The sequence below is a fragment of the Squalius cephalus genome, assembly GCF_949319135.1.
Source record: "Squalius cephalus genome assembly, chromosome: 11".
In the NCBI taxonomy this organism is placed as follows: domain Eukaryota; kingdom Metazoa; phylum Chordata; class Actinopteri; order Cypriniformes; family Leuciscidae; genus Squalius; species Squalius cephalus.
The window spans coordinates 38,584,100-38,602,040 of record NC_137132.1 but is presented as its reverse complement, the minus strand read 5'-3'; the positions used below and the strand labels follow the sequence as shown (position 1 = coordinate 38,602,040).

Genomic DNA, 17,941 nt, shown 5'->3' with positions numbered 1-17,941 from the left:
AGTGCCTAGATGTGCTTAGATGCTAAAAATGTGTTATTATTTATCATTATATCACACTACAATTAAACATAATGAAACATTAATTTGAATTGAAATATTATTTATTAGCTTTTTCTAGAGATTGCAGTCATATCCCCCCCCAACCCCCCCCCCCCCACCCCCCCGTCGGAGAAGTCTCACTCCAAGCTAAACTAAAAAGTTGGCAAATATAAAAATAAAATAAAAATTAGAGGAGAGAGTAAAAAAAAAAAGGGTAAAAAAAAAAAAGAGTAAAACAGGAAAAAAAAATATTTTTGTGTGTGAGTGTGTGTGTTTTCTGTGTATGAATAAAAATGTGCCAATGTATCCACTGGTTGTGTCTTTTGTGTTCATCATGTGAAAAGGTTTGTGATGGGGGAACCACAAGCAACATAACTTACCAGTTTTGGAAATGTTGTTTTGAATTTATTGCACCAGTGTCTTAGACTATGTTGTAGTGTGTGTGATTTTGAGGGCTTGTGTGTCCTGTTTGAGGGCAAAGTTGGGTTTTTCAGCAAGAATGAATGGTTTTGAGTGTAGAGCTTCATTTTGACCTGAAAATAGGATGTTTGGAGAATTGGGTGAGAAGTTATGGATTTGTGTTTATAGTTTTGAGAATACGAGGCATAGTTTCAAGAAATGTGTTTAAGCAATCGAGAAAAACTGTAACAAATGGAAAGCACAATGTTCAGGCCATACAATTTGTTCATTGTACAGTATACAGCCTACAATGCACTGTACTACAGTATACAATACTGAAAGAGACAGAAATCAAAGGAGTAAACATGTGATCAGTGTGCTTCTTCTTGTCTTTGAGCATCATTTGAAACAGGTTAAATCAGTTTTGAGTGGTTGTGTTCAATCAAATGACGTGTGTTCTCTATTTGTATTTGATTGTTGGCACTTGTGTTTACCAGTGTGATGACGTGTGCATTACAGTGCAGAATGTGTTTAGAGAATGATAATGTGTTTAGCGTTTTGCTGAAAAGTCTAAGTGAGATCTGCAAATTTTGTTTTACCATGTGAAATGGTTTAAGGTATTGACAACAGACTGCACAGTTAGCTAAATGAGCTCAGGCAACTGAGAACTTTGTTCAGCCAATGGGTTTTAGTGTTTTAGCAACTGTTAAAAACTGTAATGGTTCAATTGCTCACTCATAAAGACACGTGTCGCCCCCTTCTGTCTTAATGATGCAAGTTGCACAAACACAGACAAGTGGAGTAATACAGTGAAAAGTCCCAGTGCTGATACTGGTGAAATATTTGAACACATTTGAGGTATACAAATATAGATTTATACAATAATACTATTATGGAAATATATTTAATAGGTGCTTGTGCTGTTAAATTGAGCTTATAGTTTCCACTGTAATAGCGAAGAACATATATCTGTGTTAAATATGAATCCATTGTAATAATGATAATCTCACCCTGGGCACAGTGTGCAATACTTGCTCTTCCTCTCTCATCTTCATCACATTATCTCTTTCTTCTTCTCTCAGTCTCCTTATCTTCACCTGTATATCTTCCCTTCCCAAAGCTGAGCTTTGATTGATACAGTCTTTGCAAACTGATTATTTCTGTTGGTTGTTTTAAACTTCTATCGTAAAACAGCTGTTTAGTTGGTGCAGAACACATTGCAACTGCCGTGTTGCGTCATCTCCCGTCTTACCGAACATTTTGCCTGCAGTCCCCAAACAAACCACATGAGGGCACCACTACAACATGAAATTAACAACCGCTGCTGAATTCAGGAGGAATTCACAATAAAAACGGAATAAAATACTAACTCTGTTACTCATGCTCATGATAACTTTCATTAACTCTACAATAAGTAAATCCACTTCACCAGCTAATTACTCCTCGACAGCGATGCCATAGAAATATACAGAGCGACCGCAAAAACAGAAGTTCAAAGACAATATTCTAAAGATGCCGCGTGCTTGTTTCTCTGGCGCATAAGGTCTTTACACGCCAAAAAATGACCAAGGTCTGGACCTCAATGGTGTGTACGGCCCTGCATGAAGGATAAATATACACACAGACACTATTGAGCACACAAGAAACACCTGAACACAATGAACCACATTTGCCCCAGTGAGCAAACCAAAGGTGACATTAACATGAAAGAACCTTAAAGTGTCATGAAACCCCCTGTTTTAGCTGGTCGTTCACATCTCAGAGCTGGAAAAGTCTGAGGAAATGTGTGTGTAAAGCTGTGGAAAAGTGGGAGTGTAGAGGGCAGGAGAAGGGGAGACAATAACCAATAAAGCACAGACCTGCATAAAATATGACTGCAGAGGAAAAAAATAAATGGATCTGAGGGCACGTTGATGCATTTTAAAAATATAACCCTATATAACACACTCACAAGAACGAGGGAGAATTGCGGAAGAATGTTTAAAAGATCTAATAATATTTTCATTACATTTATGAGCACGACACGTCAGTTTAACACTGAAATAATAAAGACATAGTTACACTTTTGTCCATTGTTCTTTTAATTGTCGTCTACATGTCAAGTCAAGTCAAGTCATCTTCATTTATATAGCGCTTTTAACAATGTAGATTGTTTCAAAGCAGCTTTACAGAGATAAACATATAATTTAAGGTAACAGAGATTGTTTTGGCTTTATAGCGGTTCTTTAATAAAGTTATTTTACAGCTAAAGTTAGTTTTGATTGATTCGCTTCCGTCGCAACGATCATTTGTTATTAAATTAGGGGCCGCTAAGAAGACACCATTCCCTCTACACAGACTTTAAACGCGAACCTGTGAGAAACGCTGATGGCGTTCAGATGCGCATTAAGAACGGGTTCAATAGTTATGTGCGTTTGAATATATGTGTGCAGGTTTCTTATTCCCTACAAACCAAGCCTAAACAAATTACTGGTGTTTCCTTATAGTTTTGATTCAGAATTTTATTTTATTTTATCAATTCGGGGTAGATACGCAAATTGAGTTTTCCCGACGACGCTTTATCTGTAGAGTGGTAAAGGGATCCTCCATAGGGAGAGACAAGTTGGCACTTCAGCACTGCGTTGACATCGGGTCCAGGCGAAGGGCCTTCATCAGATCTGGATACGGCCTGGATCCGGCAGGCTGCAGGAAAACCTCGGGATAAACAAAGACACTAAAATTAGCGTAGATGCCATTCTTCTCATGATGTAACAAGTACATCAGGATTTATGGGAAGTGTTCCCGGTTCCAGCTGACCTAATCTATGCAGCCTAACATTGAATTATAGAAGTCTATAATGTATTATGTGAATGCTAGGTCAAAGAGATGTGTCTATAATCTGGCTTTGAACTGACAGAGTGTGTCTGCTTCCCGGACAATGTTAGGAAGATTGTTCCAGAGTTTTGGTGCTAAATAGGAGAAGGATCTACCGCCAGCAGTCGATTTTGATATTCTAGGTATTATCAACTGGCCGGAATTTTGAGATCGCAATAGACGTGAAGGACTATAAAGCGTTAAGAGCTCGCTCAAGTACTGCGGAGCTAAACCATTTAGTGCTTTGTACGTGATCAGCAATATTTTAAAATGTATACGATGTTTAATAGGGAGCCAGTGCAGTTTTGACAGAACTGGGCTAATATGGTCATACTTCCTGGTTCTAGTAAGAACTCGAGCTGCTGCGTTTTGAATTAGCTGTAGTTTGTTTATTAAGCGTGCAGGACAACCACCCAGTAGAGCATTACAATAATCTAGCCTTGAGGTCATGAACGCATGAACTAATTGTTCCGCATTTGTCAATGAGAGCATATGACATAATTTAGATATATTTTTAAGATGGAAAAATGCGGTTTTACAGATACTAGACACGTGACTTTTAAATGAAAGATTGGTATCAAAGAGCACACCCAGGTTCCTAACCGACGACATCATTGTGTTATTTGTATCAGCACACTTCTACCTCAAATTCAGCCAATCACACGCTCCGAAAGCACGCTTCTACCTCACATTCAGTCAATCACACGCTCCGAAAGCACGCTTCTACCTCACATTCAGTCAATCACACGGTCCGACAGCACGCTTCTACCTCACTTTCAGCCAATCACATGCTCCGAAAGCACACTTCTACCTCACATTCAGCCAATCACACGCTCCGAAAGCACGCTTCTACCTCACATTCAGCCAATCACACACTCCGAAAGCACGCTTCTACCTCATATTCAGCCAATCACACGCTTCGAAAGCACACTTCTACCTCACATTCAGCCAATCACACGCTCCGAAAGCATGCTTCTACCTCACATTCAGCCAATCACACACTCCGAAAGCATGCTTCTACCTCACATTCCGCCAATCACACACTCCGAAAGCACGCTTCTACCTCACATTCAGCCAATCAAATGCTCCGAAAGCACACTTCTACCTCACATTCAGCCAATCACACACTCCGAAAGCACGCTTCCTCCTTACATTCAGCCAATCACACGCTCCGAAAGCACGCTTCCTCCTCACATTCAGCCAATCACACGCTCCGAAAGCACGCTTCCTCCTCACATTCAGCCAATCACACGCTCCGAAAGCACGCTTCTACCTCACATTCAGCCAATCGCATGCTCCGAAAGCGCGCTTCTACCTCACATTCAGCCAATCACACGCTCCGAAAGCACGCTTCCTCCTCACATTCAGCCAATCACACGCTCCGAAAGCACGCTTCCTCCTCACATTCAGCCAATCACACGCTTCGAAAGCACTCTTCCTCCTCACATTCAGCCAATCGCACGCTCCGAAAGCACGCTTCTACCTCACATTCAGCCAATCGCACGCTCCGAAAGCACGCTTCTACCTCACATTCAGCCAATCGCACGCTCCGAAAGCACGCTTCTACCTCACATTCAGCCAATCACACACTCCGAAAGCACGCTTCTACCTCACATTCAGCCAATCACACACTCCGAAAGCACGCTTCTACCTCACATTCAGCCAATCACACACTCCGAAAGCACGCTTCTACTTCACATTCAGCCAATCACACGCTCCGAAAGCACGCTTCTACCTCACATTCAGCCAATCGCACGCTCCGAAAGCACGCTTCCTCCTCACATTCAGCCAATCACACACTCCGAAAGCACGCTGCTACCTCACATTCAGCCAATCGCACGCTCCGAAAGCACGCTTCCTCCTCACATTCAGCCAATCACACGCTCCGAAAGCACGCTTCTACCTCAAATTCAGCCAATCGCACGCTCCGAAAGCACGCTTCTACCTCACATTCATCCAATCACATGCTCCGAAAGCATGCTTCTACCTCACATTCAGCCAATCACACGCTCCGAAAGCACGCTTCCTCCTCACATTCAGCCAATCACACGCTCCGAAAGCACGTTTCTACCTCACATACAGCCAATCACATGCTCCGAAAGCACGCTTCTACCTCACATTCAGCAAATCTACCTCACATTCAGCCAATCACACGCTCCGAAAGCACACTTCTACCTCACATTCAGCCAATCACACGGTCCGACAGCACGCTTCTACCACACATTCAGCCAATCACACGCTCTGAAAGCACACTTCCACCTCACATTCAGCCAATCACACGCTCCGAAAGCACGCTTCTACCTCACATCCAGCCAATCTACCTCACATTCAGCCAATCACACGCTCCGAAAGCACGCTTCTACCTCACATTCAGCAAATCTACCTCACATTCAGCCAATCACACGCTCCGAAAGCACGCTTCTACCTCACATTCAGCCAATCACACGGTCCGACAGCACGCTTCTACCTCACATTCAGCAAATCGCACGCTCCGAAAGCACGCTTCTACCTCACATTCAGCCAATCACACGCTCCGAAAGCACGCTTCTACCTCACATTCAGCCAATCACACACTCCGAAAGCACGCTTCTACCTCACATTCAGCCAATCACACACTCCGAAAGCACGCTTCTACCTCACATTCAGCCAATCACACGCTCCGAAAGCACGCTTCTACTTCACATTCAGCCAATCACACGCTCCGAAAGCACGCTTCTACCTCACATTCAGCCAATCGCACGCTCCGAAAGCACGCTTCCTCCTCACATTCAGCCAATCACACACTCCGAAAGCACGCTGCTACCTCACATTCAGCCAATCGCACGCTCCGAAAGCACGCTTCCTCCTCACATTCAGCCAATCACACGCTCCGAGAGCACGCTTCTACCTCAAATTCAGCCAATCGCACGCTCCGAAAGCACGCTTCTACCTCACATTCAGCCAATCACATGCTTCGAAAGCATGCTTCTACCTCACATTCATCCAATCACATGCTCCGAAAGCATGCTTCTACCTCACATTCAGCCAATCACACGCTCCGAAAGCACGCTTCCTCCTCACATTCAGCCAATCACACGCTCCGAAAGCACGTTTCTACCTCACATACAGCCAATCACATGCTCCGAAAGCACGCTTCTACCTCACATTCAGCAAATCTACCTCACATTCAGCCAATCACACGCTCCGAAAGCACGCTTCTACCTCACATTCAGCCAATCACACGGTCCGACAGCACGCTTCTAGCACACATTCAGCCAATCACACGCTCTGAAAGCACACTTCCACCTCACATTCAGCCAATCACACGCTCCAAAAGTACGCTTCTACCTCACATCCAGCCAATCTACCTCACATTCAGCCAATCACACGCTCCGAAAGCACGCTTCTACCTCACATTCAGCCAATCACACGCTCCGAAAGCACGCTTCCTCCTCACATTCAGCCAATCACACGCTCTGAAAGCACGCTTCTACCTCACATTCAGCCAATCGCACGCTCCGAAAGCACGCTTCCTCACATTCAGCCAATCACATGCTCCGAAAGCACGCTTCTACCTCACATTCAGCCAATCGCACGCTCCGAAAGCACGCTTCTACCTCACATTCAGCCAATCACACGCTCCGAAAGCACGCTTCCTCCTCACATTCAGCCAATCACACGCTCCGAAAGCACGCTTCCTCCTCACATTCAGCCAATCACATGCTCCGAAAGCACGCTTCCTCCTCACATTCAGCCAATCACACGCTCCGAAAGCACGCTTCTACCTCACATTCAGCCAATCACACACTCCGAAAGCACTCTTCCTTCTCACATTCAGCCAATCACACACTCCGAAAGCACTCTTCCTCCTCACATTCAGCCAATCGTACGCTCCGAAAGCACGCTTCTACCTCACATTCAGCCAATCGCACGCTCCGAAAGCACGCTTCTACCTCACATTCAGCCAACCACACGCACCGAAAGCACTCTTCCTCCTCACATTCAGCCAATCACACACTCCGAAAGCACTCTTCCTCCTCACATTCAGCCAATCACACGCTCCGAAAGCACTCTTCCTCCTCACATTCAGCTAATCGCACGCTCCGAAAGCACGCTTCTACCTCACATTCAGCCAATCGCATGCTCCGAAAGCACGCTTCTACCTCACATTCAGCCAACCACACGCACCGAAAGCACTCTTCCTCCTCACATTCAGCCAATCACACACTCCGAAAGCACGCTTCCTCCTCACATTCAGCCAATCACACACTCCGAAAGCACTCTTCCTCCTCACATTCAGCCAATCACACACTCCGAAAGCACTCTTCCTCCTCACATTCAGCCAATCACACGCTCCGAAAGCACGCTTCTACCTCACATTCAGCCAATCGCACGCTCCGAAAGCACGCTTCTACCTCACATTCAGCCAACCACACGCACCGAAAGCACGCTTCTACCTCACATTCAGCCAACCACACGCTCCGAAAGCACGCTTCTACCTCACATTCAGCCAATCACACGCTCCGAAAGCACGCTTCCTCCTCACATTCAGCCAATCACACGCTTCGAAAGCATGCTTCTACCTCACATTCATCCAATCACACGCTCCGAAAGCACGCTTCTACCTCACATTCAGCCAATCACATGCTCCGAAAGCACGCTTCTACCTCACATTCAGCCAATCACACGCTCCGAAAGCACGCTTCCTCCTCACATTCAGCCAATCACACGCTTCGAAAGCACGCTTCTACCTCACATTCATCCAATCACATGCTCCGAAAGCACGCTTCTACCTCACATTCAGCCAATCTACCTCACATTCAGCCAATCACACGCTCCGAAAGCACGCTTCTACCTCACATTCAGCCAATCAAACGCTCCGAAAGCACGCTTCTACCTCACATTCAGCCAATCACACGGTCCGACAGCACGCTTCCTCCTCACATTCAGCCAATCACACGGTCCGACAGCACGCTTCTACCTCACATTCAGCCAATCACACGCTCTGAAAGCACGCTTCTACCTCACATTCAGCCAATCACACGCTCCGAAAGCACGCTCAGATACCGTGACGTCGCTTCCACTTTACTCGGAAGAACCAAATTGCTCTGTACATATCTGTTCACATCTCAAAAGATGTATTTTAGGGGTTTTCATGACCTTTAAAAAATGATAGGAAATGAATGTGTAAACTAACACACATAGATCAAGACAACATTTGTACTGTTACAATGTTGGTAATATATTTAAATGAACAATGTGTAGTGTTTCTCCATGTTACCTTTATCTTGATATCCCTGTTTATTTGTCAGCAAAAGTCTGCTGGATGAAGATGAACACGTTAGTTGATCATCATAGATCTGAGTCATTTTCTCTTTCTGTCTTCAGTCTGAGATATTGCAGTATTACAGAGAAGCAGAGTCTCATCCTGACTTCAGCTCTGAAATCAAACCCATCACACCTGAGAGAGCTGGACCTGAGCGGGAATAAACTAGGAAACACAGGAGTGAAGCACTTTTGTGCCGTACTGAAGGATTCACACTGTAAACTGGAGAGACTGAGGTCAGTCACATTCACAGACAAGGATCAAAATGCTTAAAATCACTTCAACAGTTTAAACTAAAACACTTTATACACAATATCTGACAGTGAGTCTAAATTCACATTATATTTCTGCAAACATGTTCACCTTAGTATTTTGTGATCTGGTAAAATAAAGATGAAGATCTCTCTTCCTCTGTTTTATTTGCTGATGAAGATGATGTGACTTTACAGAATAAAGAGTTTTCTTTTCTTCTGTCTTATTTTCTTCTCTCTCTCTCTGCTAATGTAGTTTAATCTACTGTTATATGACAGATGAAGGTTGTTCTGATGTGACTTCAGCTCTGAAATCAAACCCGTCACACCTGAGAGAGCTGGACCTGAGGGGGAATACACTAGGAAACTCTGGAGTGAAAAACCTCAGTGATCTACTGATGAACCCACAATTCAAGCTGGAGAAACTACAGTTAGTATCATTATACTGTACACCAATTACAGTGTGACTGAAGTTTATTTATTTGAAGACAGCAGGGCTTATGTTTCATTGTTTATAGCAGTGCACTTTCTGGGTTTTCCTTATTGCTCACATTTTTGTGTTTTTTATCTAGTTAGTAATTGTTTAATTTCCAGCATTTGATACAATGCACTGATTGTGTACATGCAGAAATCTGCCTTTTCAACAGAGAATAAAGAAGAGAGATGTCAAATAAATAGTTAAAATGAAAGAGAAGAAACAGTGTCTTCCAGCACACAGAACTAGTGTGACTGGGTTTCAGAACAGACTATTGGAAACTAAATGCTGCTGTAGCTCTTCAATAAGATGATCATCATAGATGTGAACTATTGTAATTTCTCTGTCTTCAGTCTGAGTGGATGCAGTATTACCGAGGAACAGAGTCTCATCCTGACTTCAGCTCTGAAATCAAACCCGTCACACCTGAGAGAGCTGAACCTGAGCGGGAATGAACTAGGAAACACAGGAGTGAAGCGCTTATGTGCCGTACTGAAGGATTCACACTGTAAACTGGAGAGATTGAGGTCATTCACATTCACAGACAAGAATCAAAATGCTTAAAATCACTTCAACAGTTTAAACTAAAACACTTTATACACAATATCTGACAGTGAGTCTAAATTCACATTATATTTCTGCAAACATGTTCACCTTAGTATTTTGTGATCTGGTGAAATAAAGATGAAGATCTCTCTTCTTCTGTTTTATTTGCTGATGAAGATGATGTTACTTTATAGAATAAAGAGTTTTCTTTTCTTCTGTGTTATCTTCTTCACTCTCTCTGCTAATGTAGTTTAAGCTACTGTGATATGACAGATGAAGGTTGTTCTGATGTGACTTCAGTTCTGAAATCAAACCCGTCACACCTGAGAGAGCTGGACCTGAGGGGGAATACACTAGGAGACTCTGGAGTGAAAAACCTCAGTGATCTACTGATGAACCCACAATTCAAGCTGGAGAAACTACAGTTAGTATCATTATACTGTACACCAATTACAGTGTGACTGAAGTTTATTTATTTGAAGACAGCAGGGCTTATGTTTCATTGTTTATAGCAGTGCACTTTCTGGGTTTTCCCTATTGCTCACATTTTTGTGTTTTTTATCTAGTTAGTAATTGTTTAATTTCCAGCATTTGATACAATGCACTGATTGTGTACATGCAGAAATCTGCCTTTTCAACAGAGAATAAAGAAGAGAGACTCAAATAAATAGTTAAAAATGAAAGAGAAGAAACAGTGTCTTCCAGCACACAGAACTAGTGTGACTGGGTTTCAGAACAGACTATTGGAAACTAAATGCTGCTGTAGCTCTTCAATAAGATGATCATCATAGATGTGAACTATTGTTATTTCTCTGTCTTCAGTCTGTGGAATTGCAGTATTACAGAGAAACAGAGTCTCATCCTGACTTCAGCTCTGAAATCAAACCCGTCACACCTGAGAGAGCTGGACCTGAGCGGGAATAAACTAGGAAACACAGGAGTGAAGCACTTATGTGCCGTACTGAAGGATTCACACTGTAAACTGGAGAGATTGAGGTCAGTCACATTCACAGACAAGAATCAAAATGCTTAAAATCACTTCAACAGTTTAAACTAAAACACTTTATACTCAATATCTGAGAGTGAGTCTAAATTCACATTATATTTGTGTAAAATTCTTCACATTCATGATTTGTTTGTAAGATAATCTCTCTTCCTCTGTTTGTGTCTTTCTAGTCTACGGTGCTGTGGCATTACAGATGTTTCTTCTTTAACTCAGTCTTTGACTAACTCAAAAGCACTGCAGTTTTTAAAAGAGCTTGATCTGAGAGACAATAAGATAGGAGACTCACAGCAGCGGCTCAGAGACGTGATACGAGACTCAAACTGTGTCCTGAGGTGAGGAAACATCACTGAGATATTAAAGAGATCTTCATTTACCTCTGATATGTGAACAAACCTTTCAAACATTCGTGAAAGGAAATTATCATTATCATTATCAATTATCAGCTTTATTGCAACAAAGGGTCTGTGTGAGAACAAAATGTGAAGTTATTGAAATGTTTAACACAAAGGAGGAAAGAGAAGAAAAGCTCACTGTCACAGCTTTATACATCAACACCTGCTTTATTAACTGTGTCAGTAATAGTGAATCATTTCAGTGTGAAACAGACTTGGTCAGATTGTAGTAAACGCTGCACTCCTGCTAAAATCAGTGCAGTTCCAGCTTCAGCTCACATCGTCCAGCTCACATGAGAAATGTCTCTGTCTCTAGTGTGTTTTTACTGTGACAAGCAACACGTCACACTACTTTACACTTACTTTACTCTCAGTTATTTACTAAGAGCCTACAAACATGTTTAAACTAGAGGACAAACGGCTTTAACTAAAGGTTTGTGTTTGAACTCAAAATAACATTTGTATTTGCTCCCTGTGGTTTATTCCATACGCCGTACACTCATTAGTTTCTCTTTTACAGAGACTCAATAGGAGTCGCACCGACACACACATATGAACATGATTCATGCTTTACATCTATTATATTTAAAACACAAATGTCTATGCAAGATCATGTAAAGTTGGTTATTAATCTGATTACAGGAATTCAATTTAACTTATTTTTACTCAAAAAACAGTAATTGAAATATAATAATTTACACTTTGTTCCTCTGAACACTGATTGTTTTCTCTTCTGTTCCACTTTACAGAGTAGATGAAGATCAATCACCAAACATCCCTGATAAAGATCAATCACCAAACATCCCTGATAAAGATCAATCATCAAACATCTCCAAAAGAGTTAAATCATCAAACTCTGATGGATGCATTATATCATAGTGTGAAATGATCATGAGAGGAGCAGAAACCATCAGGTTATCCACAGAAGAGTCTCACTGCTGTCTATGAGTAAATGTGTTTCATACAGGTGGAAGAGACTCAGACTTCACAATTAAATAAAGCAGCGTGTGTGTTAGCATGCGTATTAGAAACATGTGATATTGAATGATTCATGTTGGTTTATTATTCAGCCAAATGATGGTTTAGTTGTAATTAAAGGTGGAACAGAGGAAGAAGCTCAGATGAGTGTCAGCAGAAATCTTCAGTATCAGGCCTGCAAATATAATAATGTTAGTCTGCGGCCTTGAAGGATGAGGCCTTCACACTGGGACACAGCTAATATATGCAGGTGATAATGATGGTGATGGATGAGTGCACAGCTGAACATAATTAGAGTCCGGAACAACAGATGAATGACTTAAAGGCGGGCATACACTGGCCGATTTTCAGCTTTGACGTGCGTCGTTTGTCGTGCAGTATTATCGTGTACCGGTTGTTGGAGGGTCCCGCAGGTTGTGCCGATAGACGATGATCAGCTCGGCCTTATCAAGAGGATTTGACATTTCCAATTAATTAATTAAATTATTATTATTATTACTACTTTTATTATCAAATTAATATTACAATTAATTTGGCCCGCAATAATTTTAGCCTATAGCGCATCACCCCATAACCGATGATCTGCGGGGAAAAATAAAAGATTACTTAGATTAGCTTACTCCTCATTTCAAAAACAACTTGTTTTACATGAAATGCTTCTCCTCTCATTTCTTCACTACTTATGGGCCACAAGAGAAATATTAAGAAGAGAAATGAAGACAGTTATACCGTTATCAGCCCGTTATCAATTCCGTTGAGTAGATTCAGCTCATCGTCTCTGAGAGAATATACAGTATGTACTGTTAATGCAGCGTCAGATGGTTTTACTTTCACTTCCTGTAGTGAATAATTGACTGGGGTTTGAGACTTCTTCACTGGCATAACTCTAGAGCAAAGTCTGCACTTGTGTGATATCCACTGGCTCGCCTTCATGCTTTAAAATGGAAATATTTCCAATATTGTGCGAAAATTTCCTCTTAAAATGATGGACAGAGATTTAGATTTAGATCCCCTGATCAAGGCACATTTCATAATTACATTTATTAGTTAAATAAGTCTTATTGTTTAAGCAGCCGTTAATACTGGCTTATTGGAAATTGACAATATTCAGTTTGGGGAATAACACATCTTAACTTGTAGACTATTTTCCACTGACTTATAGATCTTTAATAACATTTTAATCTCGATAAAGAACAATCACAAAATTATTTTTATGACTTTTGAGTCTTGAATGGTTTTAGACTTTTATAGATGAAAAAGATCCAGTTTTATTGGTTTATTTTTATGACTCTGTATTCCTCTACTGTAAATAAGAAAATCTTGTAATGCCTGCGACAGACTAGAGTTCAGCAATCCTATAAGATCATTATAAATCACTCTGTACGACATGGATCTAATAAACTTGGGTACGACATGTATGTAGACTGTACGATGATGACACCTATTGAATCGTAGGCTACGACGCAAGTTAGTGTAGAAGAATAAAACTTCATCAGCATGTGTTAGTGCTGAACAAACAGAGCAAGATGAATCTCACTTTGGCAATTGTGTTTTTATGTGCGCTGAAAAAGAGGAGGAAGCGAAAGAGGAGAATATGGACGGGGTCATGGCTAGGGGAAAGAGGACAACTTGGCATGACAATTCTGCAAACGGAGCTTGAGGAAAGTAGTTTTAAGTTTTAGAGCCAGGTGGCGCCATTTCATGTTGCATTTTTATTGGCTAGTCAGATGCAGGTCATAGCAGCAAACACACTGTGAGATGATCATGCTGAATTTATGACTGTCAGAAAATTATTGCAGGCTATTTTTGGTTGTGCGACCGTGAGAACGGCCGTCTTCTCACTTTTCTAGAGAAGCTGCTTCAGGAAGTTGGATATGGTGAAGATCTGGAAATCACAGCAAACATGAAGGTCATTGTGTCTAAATTGCAATTTAAATCACTTGACAGATGTAGATCTGTGTGTGTATATGTGTGAATGTAAACATGTGTGTATGTATATATTTGTATTCATGTATTTCCCCGAATGATTTGTATATGTGACCGGAAGATGTTTGCTAAATAAGTTTGTGGTGTCTTGTAATCCCAAATAAAATGTAACTAACTAACAAACAAACAAAGCCTACCCTAATTTTATTCTAAAATGTTTTTTTTTTTTTTTTTTTTTTTTTGTAAATGAAACAGAATTTAACAAAGTAATACTATTAACCAAATTCTCAAATGTAAATAAATATTAATAATACAACCTTACAAAATTCTCAACTTTTTGTAAATGGTCCTTTTTTGATAAACGTTTTAAAGGTCCCGTTCTTTGTGATCCCATGTTTCAAACTTTAGTTAGTGTGTAATGTTGCTGTTAGAGCATAAATAATATCTGTAAAATTATAAAGCTCAAAGTTCAATGCCAAGCGAGATATTTTATTTAACAGAAGTTGACTACAAAAAACGGCTCGTTTGGACTACATCCCTCTACTTCCTTCTTTAATGACGTCACTAGAACCGTTTTTTGACTAACCTCCGCCCACAGGAATACTCCCTCAACTCTACCGAAATTCGTTTATGTAGGCTACTTGCGCACTTCTTATAACTTACTGTGTTTACTCAGCTCTTACGGTGATCTTCTCAAGTAAAACTGACGCTTCATCTTTTGTGTGATGTACAATAAACTTTATTAAACTCATCAGTATATGTTTGATCATCATTCAGACAGCAGACTTGTAGGCTATTAATAAATAATGGATACATACAAGCAGATGACAAATACTTTATAATAACCGTAATTAAACTACTAAACTATACCTGTTCCATCTCTATACAGCACTCTGACTCTGTAGGAATTATTGTCCGACTCGAAATGAACACCGTTACTGAGAGTTTCTGATATTATCATCATTCCGTGAGCTGAAATTGTCCTGACAGACTGAGCGCGAGCTCATGAAGCTCCGCCCCCTGTGTCGTCCAGCAGCAGCTCATTTGCATTTAAAGGGCACACACTAAAACAGCGTGTTTTTCTGTGCCCAAAAAATGTCAATTTAAACATGCTGTAAAAAATGATCTGTTGGGTATTTTGAGCTGAAACTTCACATACACACTCTGGGGACATCAGAGACTTATTTTACATCTTGTGAAAAGGGGCATAATACGGGACCTTTAATAACAGTTTTATAAGAAATTCCTTTAATGCCGGATCCAATCCTCCATGTAAATCAAAATGATTTTTGAACATTTACAAAATTATTCATAGACGTTATCCTGTAAATGCAGCCATTAGTAGATATATTCATACTGTTTGTGATAAATGCACTTTTTGTAACGCATCATTTGAAGATATTAAACATTTATTTTTTGTATTGCACCTTTTTCTATATCTTTTTGGGCTGACTTTAAAATAGACATGACAAACTTTGACATGTCAGATTTGTAATACCCATAATCCTACAGCACTTCGTATTGATAGAAAGGAAAATCAAATGAATCAAAAGTTGGCAAGTTTTAATCAAAGAATCATCACTGTCAATTGCTTTAGTTTCCATGGACCGGCTCAAAGGACTGTGCTCAGTTCCAGTGAAAGGAAAGTTACAAAAAAAGGGAAATAAAACTGTACTGACTTACACATTTCTTGATCTAGGCAGCCCGGCAACATTTTGCACTGAGCAACTGATGAGAGAATTGAACGCTCCTGGAAGGAAGATAAATGTACTTTTAACGGGTCAGGAAAAAACAGTTTCTAGCTACAAAATCTCTGGACTTGAAGTAACTGCACTGAACAGAGGAAACACAGGAACAAATACGAACAGCAGCCATGATTAAATAATACATGGTAACAAACAAGCATCAGGAAACGTGAACAAAGACAACAGGAAATAATGACAATCAAACCAAAAGTCCATGAGAATGAAAACTAAACTAACAGTTGGTGACACATTTCCTGATGTTTACAATCCCAGTCAACAATATTAAAAGGTGGATTAGTTTTATGATCTCTTTATGATCTTTGTGAAGCATCAAAGTGGTAGTTGTGTAGCTGTCAATGGAGGAACAGAAAGCTCTCAGATTTCATCAGAAAGATCTTTATTTGTGATTCGAAGATGAACGAAAGTCTTACAGGTTTGGAACAACATGAGGGCGAGTAGTTGATGAAGTTTACATTTTTGAGTGAACTAAACCTTTTAACACCATTAGATGTAGGCATTGGGTTACTTATTGGAGTAAATGCTCAGAAAGCCTTGAATCCTTGGAGTGATTACCAGCGAGGGTGGTGGACCGAACGCTCCTTGGGTGGGGCATTACTGGTGCATTGAGTCTCAGTGTGGATGGTGATGTATGGGATGTGCCAACAGTTCAAGTCATAATATTGAATATCATTGCTAACTTGGAAGAGCCAAGTGACCACCAAAATGACCTGATTTCAACTCGTGAGGGGAAAACACTCACCCAGCATGTGAATGCTTTATAGAGTCCAAATATACAGTAACTGCACACTTAGTTCATCATGAAATGTGCAGTTTATTATGCCTCTAAAATACACACTGAACAATATTACGCTATCTGACCCTTTCACAGTGTGATTTCTTGACTACCACAAATACTGCTTTAACAAAATAAGGATTTGTGCACTTTTTACTGTGCCTGTTTTTTTAATTGGCCTTTGAATTTAGCGTTGTGTGGTTAAAAAAAATCGTTACCTTGCCAAAGCATAGACCGAGCTCTGTGATCTAATGGTGTTGTTGAGCGCTCAAAAATGCAAACTTCACATGCAACAGTCAGACAGAAATTGACAGTTCTCTGATCCAATGGCGCATAGGAATCGTCAGATTGACAGGACTCTAGCCCAATAGTGTTGGGAGAACCAGTGGGGGGGTGGCAATCGAGAGCCTAAGTCCCGCCCCTCCACTTCCGGCTCATGGGACCTTATTTCGGGAAAAATATAGTCAATGGCGAGAGACAACTTATCTTTTTATTCCGTCTGAACTGTGCCCTGAATTACACATGATGTTTGTCAATTTAAAAGATAATTATGAAAGTCAAGAAATACGCAGTTTGTCATAAAACAGAAGAGTAACATTTAGTTTTATGTGAAAATCGCTCAATGAACTACATCTATGTACGTCACCGTCCTTGCTCGTGTGTGTGCAGTCTGGTACAAAACACTCAGGCATGACGGCATAACGTTACGATTATAACGTAAATAAGACTATAGAAAAAATGACAGACGTTAGCTTCAGTAAAGTTAGCTTCATTCATTGAGAGAAAAGGTATGACGTCACATGTGCGCCTTCTGGGTTTGTAGTCTTTATAATTACGTATTTTCACAGTCTTATACTTCAACAGTTTTACATCAAACTGCGACTTTCTTGACTTTAAAATGTATCTTTTAAATTGACAAACATCATATGTGTAATTCAGGGCACAGTTCAAACGAGATCAAAATATTTGTTGTCTCTCGCCATTGACTACCATACAATATTTTTCCGAAATAAGGTCCCATGGTGGTCGACCGGAAGGGGAGGGACTTAGGCTCTCCATCATATTTCAGGGTGGCTGTGACACCCTTTACACACACCCCTTACACACACCCCTGCTAAAGTGCCAGATGTGCGCTCATTGGTGCCCTTCCAGCTGATGGCGCCCAAGGCGTCCGCCTAGTTTGCCATTGCCTAAAAACGGCCCTGGCTGTGGCTTCTTCTGTGCTGAAGATGT

At 41.0% G+C, this 17,941-nt stretch overlaps 1 protein-coding gene across 1 annotated transcript in view; it reads left to right on the top strand.

Annotated features, from left to right (window-relative positions):
* The window catches only part of LOC307167879 (NACHT, LRR and PYD domains-containing protein 12-like), a gene marked incomplete at its 3' end in the record, with an annotated part of 147,578 nt that extends 135,433 nt beyond the window's left edge, over window positions 1-12,145 (top strand). The window contains exons 13-19 of the mRNA XM_079887185.1: window positions 8,659-8,832; window positions 9,104-9,277; window positions 9,676-9,849; window positions 10,119-10,292; window positions 10,691-10,864; window positions 11,045-11,206; window positions 12,016-12,145. Coding sequence (XP_079743311.1) covers window positions 8,659-8,832; window positions 9,104-9,277; window positions 9,676-9,849; window positions 10,119-10,292; window positions 10,691-10,864; window positions 11,045-11,206; window positions 12,016-12,145 — 1,162 coding nt within the window. The remainder of the gene's footprint in view (window positions 1-8,658; window positions 8,833-9,103; window positions 9,278-9,675; window positions 9,850-10,118; window positions 10,293-10,690; window positions 10,865-11,044; window positions 11,207-12,015) is intronic.
* Between the last annotated feature and the right edge of the window lie 5,796 nt (window positions 12,146-17,941).